This window comes from Pelodiscus sinensis, chromosome 2, assembly GCF_049634645.1.
Source record: "Pelodiscus sinensis isolate JC-2024 chromosome 2, ASM4963464v1, whole genome shotgun sequence".
Classification (NCBI taxonomy): domain Eukaryota; kingdom Metazoa; phylum Chordata; order Testudines; family Trionychidae; genus Pelodiscus; species Pelodiscus sinensis.
In genome coordinates, this window is record NC_134712.1 from 222,949,117 (window position 1) to 222,964,683 (window position 15,567).

The 15,567-nt window shown below is 47.1% G+C and overlaps 1 protein-coding gene across 4 annotated transcripts in view; it reads left to right on the plus strand.

Annotated features, from left to right (window-relative positions):
- The window catches only part of SPAG6 (sperm associated antigen 6), a 93,121-nt gene that overhangs the window by 18,527 nt on the left and 59,027 nt on the right, over positions 1 to 15,567 (plus strand). For all 4 annotated transcript variants that reach the window (XM_006119525.4, XM_075922507.1, XM_075922508.1 and 1 more), the window contains exon 4: positions 6,520 to 6,703. In XM_006119525.4, the coding sequence (XP_006119587.2) occupies positions 6,520 to 6,703 (184 nt within the window). The remainder of the gene's footprint in view (positions 1 to 6,519; positions 6,704 to 15,567) is intronic.

Sequence of the window (15,567 nt, forward strand, 5' to 3'; positions counted from 1 at the left end):
ACCCATCTTTTCATTTTAGAAGATTGAAAAAGCTATTGGGGGGAAGCTGTTCTAGATTTGATTTTAACAAATAGGGAGGTTTGGAATGAGAATTTGAAAGTGGAAGGCAGCTTGGGTGAAAGTGATCATGAAATCATAGAGTTGATGATTCTAGGATATGGTAGAAGGGAGAAAGGCAAATTAGAGATAATGAATTTCAGGAAGGCAGATTTTCGTAAGCACAGAGAGCTGGTAGCTAAGGTCCTATGGGAAGCAAGACTGAGGGGAAAAACAACTGAAGAGAGTTGGCAGCTTTTCAAAGGGACATTATTAAGGGCCTAAAAGAAAACTATTCTGCTTCTTTTGGCAAAAGACTGCTTTGGATCAACCAGGAGATCTTGCATGATCAAAAAATAAAAAAAGGAGTCATATAAAAAATGGAAACTAGGACAAATTATAAAGGATGAATATAGGCAAACAATACAGGAATGCAAGGGCAAGATTAGAAAGGCAAATGCACAAAATGAGTTCAAACTATTACAGGCATAAAGGGAAAAAATATAAATATATTAGAAGCAGGAGGAAGACCAAGGACAGGGTAGGCTCATTGCTCAGTGAGGAGGGAGAAACAGTAACAGGTAACTTGGAAATGGCAGAGATGCTTAATGCCTTCTTTGTTTTGATCTTCACCATGAAGTCCGATGAAGGAATGCCTAACATAGTGAATGCTAGTGGGATGGGGGTAGGTTTAGAAGATAAAATTAAAAAAGAACAAGTTATAAATCACTTAGAAAAGTTAGATTTCTGCAAGTCACCAGGACCTGATGAAATACATCCTAGAATACTCAAGGAGTTGATAGAGGAGGTATCTGAGCCTTTAGCTATCATCTCTGGAAAATCATGGCAGTCGGGAGAGATTCCAGAAGACTGGAAAAGGGCAAATATAGGGCCCATCTATAACCAGGGAAATAAGAACAACCCAGGAAACTACAGACCAGTTAGTTTAACTTCAGTGCCAGGGAAGATAATGGAGCAAGTAATTAGGGTATGTCTACACTACCCCGCTAGTTCGAACTAGCGGGGTAATGTATGCATACCGAACTTGCTAATGAAGCCCGGGATTTGAATTTCCCGGGCTTCATTAGCATAAAGCCGGCTCTGCCATTTTTAAAAGCCGGCTAGTGCGAACCCCGTACCGCGCAGCTACACGCGGCACGGGCTAGATAGTTCGAACTACGTAGCCATTCCGATCTATCTGTACACCTCGTTCCACTAGCTTAGTTCGAACTAGCGCTGTAGTGTAGACGTACCCCCAGAGAAAGCGCCAGCACCAGGAGAGAAGGTGGTAATCCACTGACCAGCCCACCCTGTCCCAGCCCTCTAATAGACAAACGTTTTGAAGCTCAGGTTGGGAGTCGTCAAATTAGTCTCTCCCCTCCTGTCCTTCATGGTACTCCGATATCCATACAACACCTAGTACTGTTCTGTCATCACTGGCACCTTATAACATCCGACAAGTGGGTGCTGGACATCATAAAGAATGGGTACTGTATACTGTTTCTGTCCATCCCGAAGCCCCAACCACCTACCCCATATTTCTTCAAGGACCCATCTCATGAGTCTATCCTATGCCAAGAAATCGACCACCTACTCTCCATCAAAGCAGTGGAACATTTTCTCCATCAGAACCGCAACACTGGCTTCTATTCCTGGTATTTCCTCACGGAAAAGATGTCAGGGGGATGGAGGCCAATCTTAGATCTCAGAGGCCTCAACAAGCATGTTCTTTCCCAGTGCTTCTGTATGGTTACCCTCTCCCATTGTCCCCTCCCTCAACAAAGACAACTGGTTGGCAACTTTTGACCTCCAGGATGCTCTCGACCCAAGAGTTATGAAAGAACTCAAATGTAAAATTGCGGCACTATTAACTATGCTTTATAACCTATCCTTTAAATCAGTTTCTGTACCCAATGACTGGAAGATAGCTAATGTAACACCAATATTTAAAAAGGGATCAAGGCGATCCCGGCAATTACAGACTGGTAAGTCTAACGTCAGTACCGGGCAAATTAGTTGAAACATTAGTAAATAATAAAATAGTCAGACACATAGAAGAACATAATTTGTTGGGCAAAAGTCAACATGGTTTCTGCAAAGGGAAATCATGTCTTACTAATCTATTAGAGTTCTTTGAAGCGATCAACAAACATGTGGACAAGGGGGATCCAGCAGACATAGTGTACTTAGATTTCCAGAAAGTGTTTGACAAGGTCCCTCACCAAAGTCTCTTACGTAAATTAAGTTGTCATGGGATAAGAGGAAAGATCCTTTCATGGATTGAGAACTGGTTAAAAGACCGGAAACAAAGGGTAGGAATAAACGGGCAAATTTTCAGAATGGAGAGAGGTAACTAGGGGTGTTCCCCAAGGGTCAATCCTAGGACCAATCCTATTCAGCTTAATAATAAATGATCTGGAGAAAGGGGTAAACAGTGAGGTGGCAAAGTTTGCAGATGATACTAAACTGCTCAAGGTAGTTAAGACCAAGGAAGACCGTGAAGAACTTCAAAAAGATCTCACCAAACTAAGTGATTGGGCAACAAAATGGCAAATGAAATTTAATGTGGATAAATATAAAATAAAGCATATTGAAAAAAATCAACTATACATACCATATGATGGGGACTAATTTAGCTACAGCTAATCAGGAAAGAGATCTTAGAGTCATCGTGGATAATTCTCTGAAGCCATCCACACAGTGTGCAGCGGCAGTCCAAAAAGCAAACAGGATGTGAGGAATCATTAAAAAAGGGATAGAGAATAAGACGGAGAATATTTTATTGCCTTTATATAAATCCATGGTACGCCCACATCTTGAATACTGTGTACAGATGTGGTCACCTCATCTCAAAAAAAGATATACTGGCATTAGAAAAGGTTCAGAGAAGGACAACTAAAATGATTAGGGGTTTGGAACGGATCCCATATGAGGAGAGATTAAAGAGACTAGGACTTTTCAGCCTGGATAAGAAGAGAGTAAGGGGGGATATGATAGAGTGGTGTGGAGAAAATGAATAAGGAAAAGTTATTTAATTGTTCCCATAATATAAGAACTAGGGGCCACCAAATGAAATTAATGGGCAGCAGGTTTAAAACAAATAAAAAGAAGTTCTTCTTCACACAGAGCACAGTCAACTTGTGGAACTACTTGCCTAAGGAGGTTGTGAAGGCTAGGACTATAACAAAGTTTAAAAGAGAACTAGATATATTCATGGAGGTTAAGTCCATTAATAGCTATTAGCCAGGATGGGTAAGGAACGATGTCACTAGCCTCTGTTTGTCAGAGGGTGGAGATGGATGGCAGGAGAGAGATGGCTTGATCATTACCTGTTCGGTTCACTCCCTCTGGGGCACCTGTTATTGGCCACTGTCATTGGCAGAGAAAATAGTGGGCTGGATGGACCTTTGGTCTGACCTGGTATGGCCATTTTTATGTTATGTTCTTATGCATATTTCCATATGCCTATCCACTCTGTGCACAGGAAATACCTTAGATTTACTGTGGGTGGACACCACTTTGAATACATGGTACTCCCCTTCGGTCTTTCCACTGCACCGAGAGTATTCTCCAAGGTACTGGCAGTAGTCTCAGCTCATCTGTGCAGGCAGGGAGTGTCCATCTTCCCTTATCTGGACGACTGACTTATAAGGGCCGACTCCCTTCAAGAAACACAAAACTCAGTCAATACCAGCCTGGAACACTTTTGATCCTCGGTCTCCAGATAAACCTCTCAAAATGTCAACTCCAACCAACCCAGATGCTAGAGTTCATAGGGGCCCGATTAGATTGTACCACCGCAACTGCATCTCTGCCCCATCAGAGATTCCTGGCCATACGGGAGTTCATCCAGCTCCACTGCACAGCTCCCCAACTACCCACAAAAGCATGTCTCCAGCTCTTAGGCCACATGGCAGTAGCCACCACGGTAGTCCCTCATGCCAGATTACACATGAGGCCACTACAACACTGGCTCAACACAGTATACAGACCAAGAAGACACAGCCTACTCAAGCTGGTCTTGGTGCCACTCACCATCAGAAACTCGCTCCAATAGCGGCTGAATGCACAAAACCTGTGTGCTGGAGTCCCCTTCCAAAAACGAACTCCCTCCACTACAGTCACCATGGATGCATCCCAAGTAGGCTGGGGAGCTCACCTTGGCATCCTTACCACACAAGCCTGATGGTTGCCCGCAGAGACAACTCTGCATATCAATACTCTTGAGCTCCATGCAGTATTCTACGCATGCCAGCATTTCAAGGACCACATCTCCAACTCCACTGTGCAGATTTTTACAGACAACCAAGCTGCAATGTTCTACATCAACAGGTAGGGAGGGGCCAGATGTTACCCTCTCTGCAGGGAAGCAGTTTGCCTCTGGACGTGGTGCATTGCACACAACATAACCCTAGTTGCCTCACACCTCACAGGCAAAGACAACATAACTTTGGACTCTGTCAGCAGGAACTTCTCATCCAACCACAAGTGGGAAATGGATTCCACCACCCTACACCAAATCTTCCAATGTTGGGGTTTTCCCCATATAGACCTATTTGTGACCCATACCAACAAAACGTGCCCGCAGTACTGTTCACGTGCGGGCATCGGCTCACACTCCCTGGGAGATGTTTTCACAATCCACTAGGGCATAGCGCTCCTCTATGCTTTTTCACCAATACCTCTTCTCCATCGAATGGTGAACAAAAGTCGAATGGACAAGGCCAACATTATCCTCATTGTCTCAGCCAACCCGAGGCTGACGTGGTATACTTACTTGCTCTTAATGTCATCCAAGCGGCCATGGCGTCTCCCTCGACTCCTGCATCTCCTCACCCAGCACTGTGGCCTCCTCCATCACCCACACCTCCACACTCTCCAGCTCCAGGCATGGCTTTTCAGTGGCTCACTCCAACAGAATCACATATGCAGCCTTCGGCAAAGAACTACCCGCACAACTTTGTGCACACTCAACCAGAGCCCATAGTTGCATCAACTGCATATATCCAGGGCATTCCCCTGTCAGATCTGTAAACCAGCTACCTGGTTGTCCATCCATACTTTCGCAACCCATTATGCCCTTGATACATATGCCGCTAGGGGAACCCTGTTCGGTCACTCCATTCTCATGGCTGTCCATAAAGACACTACGCCGACTGAAGCTCCCGCCTCCAGCGGACACTCTGCTTCATAATCACCTAAGGTAGAGCACCCACAGGGACACTCCTCAAAGAAGAAGAGAGGGTTACTCACCCTCTGCAGTAACTGAGGTTCTTTGAGATGGGTGTCCCTGTGGGTGATCCACCACCCACACTTCCTCCCCTCTGCTTTGGTGCATCATCACCAGGGCTCAACAAATCACTGAATCTACTCACCCATGGTGAGTAGATTTCAGCCTGTTGCCCTGTTCGCCAGCGATGCGCGCATGCGCAATGCGAGTCTTGCGCATGTGCAGTGCAGGTCTGGCAAGTAGGTTTCACTGCTGTTTGTCAAGCCCTCATCACGCATCTCTGCTGGGGCAGAGAAGAAAATGAAGGGCTTGTAGCCTGTGCATGCACATTAGCTGCCCAGCGTGGAGAGTGTGCTGCACATGAGCAAATTACCTGTCACTAGCATTGCTATTGAAATCTTCCGGACAGGCATGCTGTGGCACCCAAACACCTAAGGTGGAGCACCCACAGGGACATCCATCTTGAAGAACCTCAGTTACTGCAGAGGGTGAGTAACCCTCTCTTCATCTCCTCACCCCAGACCTTTATGAGAACCAGGATCTCCGCACCAGTCCAAGATGGAGCCCTGTCTAGGGACTTCAGAGGTGGTGGACTTCAGCATGCTTACAGCCAGAGGTTTCTTGGAAGGAGCGATGAGGTTTGCCATGCCAGCAGGGAAGGCTGTGCAGTGTTCTGCTGTGTGGCACAGTAGACATAGCCCTTTCCCTTCTTCCTGAAGCTTTAAAGCCTTCAGGGGAAGAGAAGCTTTAGAGTTTTGGGGGTGTGGACAGAGTGGCCACCAGGGCAGCTGTGAGAAGCCTTGGAGGCCAATTATTTCAAAATAAGCACAGCTGCACCATCCATACTCACCCTATTTCGAAACAGCAATTTTGAAATAGGTGTTATTGCTCATGAAATGAGGGTTTATTATTTCAAAATAAGAAGCCTGTTTGAAAATAATTTTGAAATAACGGGCTTGCTGTGTAGATGCTCACCTTCTTACTTCAAAATAAGGGGAGTCATTTTGAAATAACTCCTCAGTGTAGACCTGCCCTTAGCTTGTGAGCTGAGTAGGCCAGGATCTGTATGTGTTATTGCTTATTCAGAGTCTTGTGCAATGGAGCCTTGATCCCTAATTTGGATCCTTATGTGCTACTGCAATAGGAATTAATCAACAGTAATAAAAAATACTACTTTTAGTATTTGTTCTGATCTTTTTGATGTTTAAAGTAATTGATAGTAAAAATGTATGTTTTGTTTCCAATGTGTGTAGCGTTTCTACAAGAAAGCAGCTGCGTTTGTGTTAAGAGCTGTTGGTAAACATTCTCCTCAGCTAGCTCAAGCAATTGTTGATTGTGGAGCTCTGGATACACTTGTGATTTGTTTGGAAGATTTTGACCCTGGAGTAAAGGAAGCTGCAGCCTGGGCACTTGGGTACATTGCCAGACACAATGCAGGTAATAGATTTTAGGTATTCTATCTTTTACCTTAATATTGTTTGTTTAAAAGTGATTACACATTGTAATAAGTTGATTTACCCAGAAAATGACTTTTCCTCATCATTTAATCTTATGTTTGGAACTGAATTCTACTCAGTTTACCAGTCCACCAAATGTCAGCTCTTGTATGACATCTGCATATTTGGCAGCCATTAATGCCTGGCAACATGAAAGAAAGAGAGAGAGGCATTCCCCCATGAAATGCCCTTTGGCTTAGGAGGAGGTGCTTTGGAGGTGAGAGAAGGAATTCATAGATTCAGACTTCACATCTTTTTAGGAGTGATTTTAATATTTCTTTGCACTTTATAACACTTAATGCAAATAAGGGCTCCTAACCCTTCCAGCATTCATTCCCTTAAATTAACAAATAGCATAGCTGAGAGTTATAAAACATCACTTCTGGGAAAACTCAGAACTGATGTCACCTAACATCAGAGATACCTAATCACATCTGCTTGGCTGCACTGTCTTTCAGAACAAATGTGCCAAATTTGTTGGCTTGACATACTGTTTGTAACCATTGCTTTTAACTGCTAGACCACTCTCTTCACCCAGAGTCCGGAACAGATCCCAGGAAACTGGTACCCAACACTCCACTATTCTTTCATATATAATTGTATAACACCACTTGTAAAGTGTGTATCATGTTCCTATTTAGGGGCTCATTTGGTTAATAGCTTTCTTCTATCAGCTGTTCCTTTAGTTCAAGTGGTAGATGATTGTGCTGTGTGGAGCTAAGGATTGTGAGGTCAAACTCCCCTGATACACTATTTCCCCCCCACATATAAGTGATGTTTGGTTGAAAGAAAGATTAGTGTGTTGACCCTGGAATAATTATAGCTTTGGAAATATTTGTATTTTCTAAACCATTGTATTAATATGAATTTGGATGTTGTTTTTATGTGGGTGGGCACTTGATTATAGATTTTAGGAAATCTTGGTTATAGATTCAGAGCTGTGACCACGCAACTATTTTCTGAGTTCCACTCTGAAATTCAAAGGTCCTATGCAGGCAGGGAGCTCAGCTGACCAGCGGTGGGCAGGGCGTCATATCACTAAGCAAGAAGCTAAACAGAGCTGCTCTGTGTTTGAGTAGCTCCAAGAGAAGGTAAATAAGGGAGATAAGGAGACAGTAAGTGGCTTGGAGGAGAGGAGGAGGAGGAGGAGGAGGGAGTGATTGGCTGAGGCGGAGTCAGAGAGGAGGGAAGGGGAGTTTGGAGAGTCCTGTCTGCATGAGGAGAAAGAGGCAGGAACACAGCATTCTCAAGCCTCCTGGGAAGGGGGAGATAAGGGACTGACTGCATGGGATAAATGGGGGAAAGAGGAGGTGAGTGGGTGCTGGCATTGGGGTGAGGTGGAGGCAGGGAGGGAGTTTGTGCTGTGAGTTGGGGAAGGTGTGAATAACTTTTGCTTTAACTGGGAGTTAGAACAGGACAGACTGCTGGTGCCTGTTAGTTTGAGAAGCAGGATTTTATCCCACCCCCACCTGGGCTGGGGGGAGCAGATTGCACAGGGGTAGATGGGAGAAAGGGAGTGGGCGGATGCTGGCATCTTTGCAGTGAGGTGAAAGTGAGGGGCTGAGTTTGTTTGGGGTGTCCCTGATTCATTTGCTGAAGTCCTCTCTGGCTGGCTGGGTTGGAGAGAAGCAGGCTGCATGGGGTATGGTGTGTTCCAGGAGACATTTGGATGGTTACATTTTGAACAAAATTTACATAAGGTGTTAATGGCTTAAGGTAAGAAATAAAAAGATTCTTTTAATAGATTTTTTTGGCAAGTTGCAAATATCTAAAACTCTGATTTTAATAATTTTTTAAAAATCTTTTGTTACTAATTAATACATGGTATATTGTATTGCATTAAGGCCAGATCTTTCTTTGTGGTAAAGTTCTATCTCTTTTGAGTCAAAAGTAGGAAGTACTAGGTGTGATGCTAGTTGTTTTGTAGGAGGAAACCTTATTTGCAAGCTCTTTGAAACATGCATCTATCTACAAACCCTGAAGCCATGTGTTAATTCTTTTTCTGGGGCTTTATACTATGCGTATGTGTTTTGTTTGTATCCGTGGTACACATTCACACACTACCTCAATATTGGTGTTGCATATAAGAAATTTCAAGCCACCCAAAAGAAAATTCAACTCGCCCAAGGATAGAAAATGTTAGAGGGAAAACAGGTCCACAGTGTAGGAGACCTTCCTTGCATAAGCCCCCAAAAGGTCAGCACTTGACTTAGTAAAAACATCTTCTGTCTTTGTACACCAATCTCCTATCTCTTCCTGACAGAGCAGCTCCACTTCTGATAAAATCTGACTTTCATTTCTGTCCAGCCCACTTCCCATCCTTCAGAAGGAGAAGAAAGCTACTAGAAGGGAGGCTATTCTAGATGTGATTTTTGCAAATAGGGAGGAACTGGTTGAGAGTTTGAAAGTGGAAGGCAGCTTGGGTGAAAGTGATAGAGTTAATGATTCTAAGAAATGGTAGAAATGAGAACAGCAAAATAAAGATAATGGATTTCAAGAAAGCTGATTTTAGTATATTCAGGGACCTGGTAGATAAGATCCCATGGGAAGCAAGACTAAGAGGAAAAACAGTTGAAGACAGTTGACAGTTTTTGAAAGGGACATTTTTAAGGACACAAGAACACACCATTTCACTGTGTAGAAAAGATAGGAAGTATGACAAGAGAGCACCTTGGCTTAACCAGGAGATCTTGAATGATGTAAAAATAAAAATGACTTTTACGAAAAATGGAAACCAGGCCAAAGTACACAGGATGAATATAAATAAATAACGCAAGTATGTAGGGGCAGAATTAGAAAGGCAAAGGTACAAAATGAGCTCAATCTAGCTAAAGACATTAAAGGGTAACAAGAAAAAAATCTACAAATATTTTAGAAGCAAGAGGAAGACCAAGGACAAAGTAGGACCATTGCTCAATGAAGAGAGAAAAACAATAACATAAAATGTGGAAATGAAGGAGACATTTAACAACTTCTTCGTTTGGTTTTCACCAAGAAGGTTGGTGGCAATTGGATGCTTACCATAATGAATGCCAGTGAAAATTGGGTAGGTTCAGAAGTTAAATTAAGTAAAGAACTAATTAAAAAAAAATAGAAAAGTTAGATATCTTCAAGTCACTAGGGCCTGATAAAATGCATCCTAGAATACTCAAGGGGCCAATTGAGGAGGTATCCAAGCTATTAGCCATCATCTTTGAAAAGTCATGGAAGATGGAAGAGATTCCAAAAGACTGGAAAAGGGCAATTTTAGTGCCCATCTATAAAAGAGGGAAATAAGGATAACATAGGAAACTACAGACCAGTTAGCTTAACTTCTGTATCAGGAAAGATAATGGAGCAAATAACCAAGGAATCCATCTGCAAACATCTGGAAGATAATAAGATGGTAAGTAACAGTCAGCATGGGTTTGTTAAGAACAAATCATGTCAAACCAACCCTATAGCTTTCTTTGATAGGATAACAAGGTGGAAGTGGTAAATATGGTATACTTAAACTTTAGTAAAGCATTTGATACATGACCTTCTTATCAATAAATTAGGGAAATATAACATTACTATTAAAGGCTACTGTTAGGTGGGTGCATAACCAATTGGATAACCTCTCTTAGGGTATGTCTACACTACAGTGCTATTTCGAATTAACTTGTTTCAAATTAGTTAATTCGAAATAAGCTAAATCGAAATAACGCATCTAGATACAAAAACTAATTCGAAATAGCGTTTTGCTATTTCGAAATAGTGCGTCCACACTGATTGGACACTGGATTGCATTTAAGGGCAACTGAAACTGGTTCCAGCAGGGCATCAGGTCAGTAGTTGCTTTGTGTGGTTGCTGTCTGAGGCTATCTGAGGCTCGTGCTTAAGGGGACCCCCCTGGACAGCCGGTTCTCAGCTTTCCCGCTTGCTTGCCTACCTCGCCGAGGGAGAGCAAAGCGTTTTCCTCTCTGTCTGCTTTGGTTGCTCTCGTTTGGGACACCACAGCACTCAGCACCATGGAGCCAGAGCTGCTCCTGTGCACTCTGGTGCTCATGTTGAACGTCTTGCTGTAATCCTGGCAGCAATTGCTGGAGGCTGCCTGGCACCTTCTGCTGCAGGCCAGCCCCCTGGCTCTCCTCCTGTCCCCTCTGGGGGCCCTGGAGGAGTAGCGCCCGGATGCCAGCGTGCCCTGCCGCATCTGGTGTCTGGACACCAGCAGCGACTGGTGGGACCACATCATCCTGGAGCTCTGGAGCTCTGGGGAGACCAACAGTGGACCCAGAACTTCAGGATAAAGAAGGACACCTTCCTCGAGCTCTGTGAGTGGTTCGCCCCTGCTCTGCGGTGATGGGGGACACTCATGAGGCCCGCCATTCCCCTCCACAAGCGGGTGGCCATCGCCCTCTGGAAGCTCTCCACGCCAGATAGCTACCGATCCGTGGGGAACCAGTTCAGCATGGGGAGATCCACCATCGGAGCGGTGCTCATGCAGGTATGGCACTCACTGGCCACTCGTCCAGTAGGGGGGGCTGCAAGGAGGATATGGGCTGCCCCAGAGACAACGGGGGGAAGGTGGTGAAAGTGCCCTCCCCGGGACAGTTCGGTCTGTCCAGGCCATGTTACAGATCGCCTGCGGTGGCCAGGATTGCAGCTGGAGTTGCTCCTCAGAGTGGGGCGTGGGGCAGTGGCGGGGAACGAACACTCCCAGCCACCCGGGCACCCCAGCGAGCCTCGGTTTTGTGTGTCTCTCTGCAGGTGGTGAAGGCCATCAACAGGGTGCTGCTCCGCAGAGTTGTCCACCTTACCGACCTGGACGCGGTCATCCAGGGGTTTGGTGCCCTGGGCTTCCCCAACTGCGGGGGGGCAATAGATGGGATGCAAATCCCCATCCGTGCCCTGGACCACCAGGCCTCCCTCTACATAAACAGGAAGGGGTACTTCTCCATGATCCTGCAGGCCATGTCTGACCACCGGGGCCAGTTCACAGACCTCAGTGTGGGTTGGTCCGGCAAGGCACACAACGCACGGGTGTACCGCAACTCCTCCGTGTGCCAGAGGCTGCACGCCGGGACTTTCTTCCCCGACCGCCACATCAGGGTCAGGGACGTGGACATGCCAGTGTGCCTGCTGGGAGATGTGGCCTATCCCCTATAGCCTTGGCTGATGAAGCCCTACATGGGACACCTCAGCCAATGCCAGGCTCAGCAGGGCCCGCATCATGGTTGAGGGGACCTTCGGCCAACTGAAAGCACGGTTTAGATGCCTCTACACCCGCCTCGACCTTTCCCAACACAATATTCCGCACGTGATGGCAGCGTGCCGTGTGCTCCACAATTTATGCGAGAGAGAGGGGGAGGCTTTCCTGCCAGGCTGGATGGCAAAGGCTCACCGCCTGGCTGGCCAGTACGCACAGTCCTGCATGGCTGCCAGCTGGGAGGCCCTTCGAGGGGCTGTCCGCATCCAAGAAGCCCTGTGAGAGAGCTTCCAGGCGGACGAGGACTGAAGTCCCCCTGGCGTGCTCCACAGGGGCTTTGTGCCTTACATTCCACCCCCACCTCCTTCCCCTTTTCCCTACCTAACCCCCTTCCTGATATACAATAAAAACACCTGTGTTGCCACAAAAAACTCTCTTTATTTAACATAACGGGGGGAGGGGGAATGAGGGTGGGAGAGGGGAGGGGGGAAACTGGGAGGAGGGTTCTGGAAGGGGGAGGCAAGGGGAGGAAGGGAGAGGGGAAGCTCAGGGTTGGGGGTCTTGCCAGCCTTCCCGTCTCGCAGCACTGCGGGTGTGGGGGCCTCGGTGTTCCCAGGGGGGAGTGGGTGCGGAGGGTGCAGCCGGAGGAATGGGGGGTGCGGAAGAAGCGGGAGGGGGAGCAGGGGTGGGAGGAGAAGCGATAGCTGAGGCGGCTGCAGGGGCTGGAGTAGCAGGAGGCAGAAAACGGTCCGCCGGGGCCTGCAGGTGCTCACAGAGGGCACGGCCCTGCTCCCGCAAGCTCTCCCGCCACAGCTGCAGGTCCTCTTGCACCCACTGCTCCTGGCTGTGGACCTGCTGTCCCTGTAAGCGCAGCTGCTGACTCTGGAACTCCTCCAGGTTGCAGGTGCACCTGCTGGCCCGGGTGCAGGTGGATGGTCCAGGTGGGGTGGTGCGTCCTGCACTCGCAAGTGCTGCGGCTGCAGTGAAACAAGGGAAGTGGTCAGTTCTTCCAGGGGACACAGCAGGTGAAACCCAGCCTCCCTCTAAAAGGTGAGGATGGCAGGTCTCTGCACCTGCTATCCCTGGGAGTGTGAGCTGGCCCAGGACTGCACCCCAGTCCCTTTGCTGCCTATAGTGTCGTGTGTGTGGGGTAGAGGGAGGGGAGATGTGCCCTGCCTCTGTGTAGAGGGGGCGTCTGGAGGGAGGGCAGTGTGCAGTGTCTATTCCCGGGGTCAGAAGCATGTCATGTGCCTTCATGCGTAGATGCATGTGGGGAACAGGCCAGGGCCCATTCATGGCACTCAGCTGGGGCCACATGTCCTGGATGGCACGGCAGAGGCACAGGTTGCCGCCTGCTCCGTTGTCGGCAAGGCTCACATGTACCGTCCCTGGGCTTCCCCTCTGCCCCAGCCCGCATAAGGGGACCGTGATGGCACTCACATGTGGAGGCCTCCCCAGCCTCAGATGAGGCTGCTGATGGGCTCTCCAGTTCCGCTCGAGGGTCCTTGGTGCAGGGCATGCTCCTTTCAGGCTCCTGGCTGCCGTCCTCCTCCTCTTCCTTCTCTTCCCCTGTGTCAGGGGCAGAGCCTTCTGCCCCGGGGTCGATGACGACCAGGAGGGCACGGACCATCTGACCCCCCAGGATGCGGTCCAGGGCCTCAAACTGCGGGCAGGCCTCCGGGTCAGCCGCTGGTTGGGAGTCCCTGGCATAGGCCTGCCGTAGCTCTTTGATCTTGCTCCGCACCTGCTCCTGTCTGGCATGTGACCTCTGGTGGCCAGGCTGGCAACCATGCGGCTGTAGATGGCTGCATTCCTGCACGTAGTGCGGAGATCGTGGGCATTGGATGCCTCCCTCAAAACCTCAATGAGATCCACGATCTCCGCACTAGACCAGAAAGGCACCAGCCTTTTGCGGCCCCTGGCAGGCTCCTGGGAGCTGCCAGCCTGGTCCTGGGAAGCGGTGGAGGGCTGGGTGGCAGCAGGTTGCTGGCTCATCCTGTGCTTGGTGCACGGTCTGCTGGCTGTAAGCTGGCACAGGCATTGTGGCCAGAGTCTGCCCCTTTAAGGGTTCCAGGGGGTGGGAGGCGGAGGGAGCAGACAAGTTTTCCTGATTGTGCCCAGAGTGGCCACCAGGGCTCCCTGGGAAGGGCTGGAGGCCCCCTAATTCGAAATAAGTGTCTACACAGCACTTATTTCGAATTATCTATTTCGAATTTGGTGTTATTCCTCGTAGAATGAGGTTTACCAAATTCGAAATAAGGGCTCAACTATTTTGAATTTATTTTGAAATAATGGTTTGTATGTGTAGACGCTATTAAAGTTAATTCGAAACAACAACTGTTATTTCGAATTAACTTTGCAGTGTAGACATACCCTTAGAGTACTCCCTCCCAGGCCCTGTGCCCCCTCCTACACTCCTCCTCCAGGCCAGAATCCTCTCCTCGATCCTTCACCCCAAGCTCCTGCCCCAGATCATAACCCCCTCTTTCACCCAAACTTCCCCTCAGACCCCACACTCCCTCCTGCACCTCAGTGCTCTATCCCAAGCTTCCTTCTATAGCCTACCTGCCGTCCAAGACCCCGTGGCCCCTCCACAGAAGTGTGGCCCTTGATCACTTACCAAAATCTTGGAGTTGCCCCCAATTAAAAATTATTGCCCACCCCTGATCTAGATTATGATTGGTCCTGCCATGAAGGCTGCAGATTGGTCTTGATGTCCTCTTGAGGTCCCTTCCATTTCTAGTGTTCTATGATTCTATAATGAAGTTCTTTTCTGAAAAAGACTAAAAATGCCATGTGGGATTCTTGTAAATTTTCGGGTCGAGAAATAGCGAGCTTGCAAAAATTTCCACCATTCAAGAAAACAGAAATGTCATATGATTAGTTGACTTTGCAAGATTTGTTGTTGCCAGAATCTCTTAAAAATAGCTCCCAAGATTTGTTACCCACAAATCTAAACTTAAACTCTCCTAGGGTTGACCCTTGAAATTGAAACTCAGACACTAACCCAAACCAGATGTAGAACTAAACACTGTCTTCTTGATCCCTTTATCATTCCCACCACTTACTTTACAGTTTGAGAGGCCGTGCATAATGTGTACTTAAGAATATCTATCCTGGGTCAGACCAATGTCCATCTAGCATAGTATCCTTTCTTGTGACAGGGGCCAATGCCAATCACTTCAGAGGGAATTAACAGGCAATAATCTAGTAATCCATCATCTGTCGGCCATTCCCGACGGAGGCTAGAAACGCCATCCCTGCCCATCCTGGCTAATAGTCATTAATAGACCTATCCTCCATGTACTTACCTATGGGTGCGGTTTTTTTGAAACACCATTGACTATTGTGGAATCTGTGCAACATTCCTTGAAATTTTGTTCAGATACCATAATGAGTGAGGATTTAAAAATAACAAAAAACCTTGCATTTGAGAAACACATGAAAATAATTTTGTTTCTCTTTGCTTTATCCACATAAAATCTATAATCTTGTGTTCTGCAAATAACCACTGAATATTGCAAATGGTCAGGAAGGCAAAAAATATACTAGCTACTTTCACTGAAGCACCTAACTGAGGAAGTATTTGTTTCTAATTTTTCCAGCTCTCTGACACAGCATAACTTGAATGATTC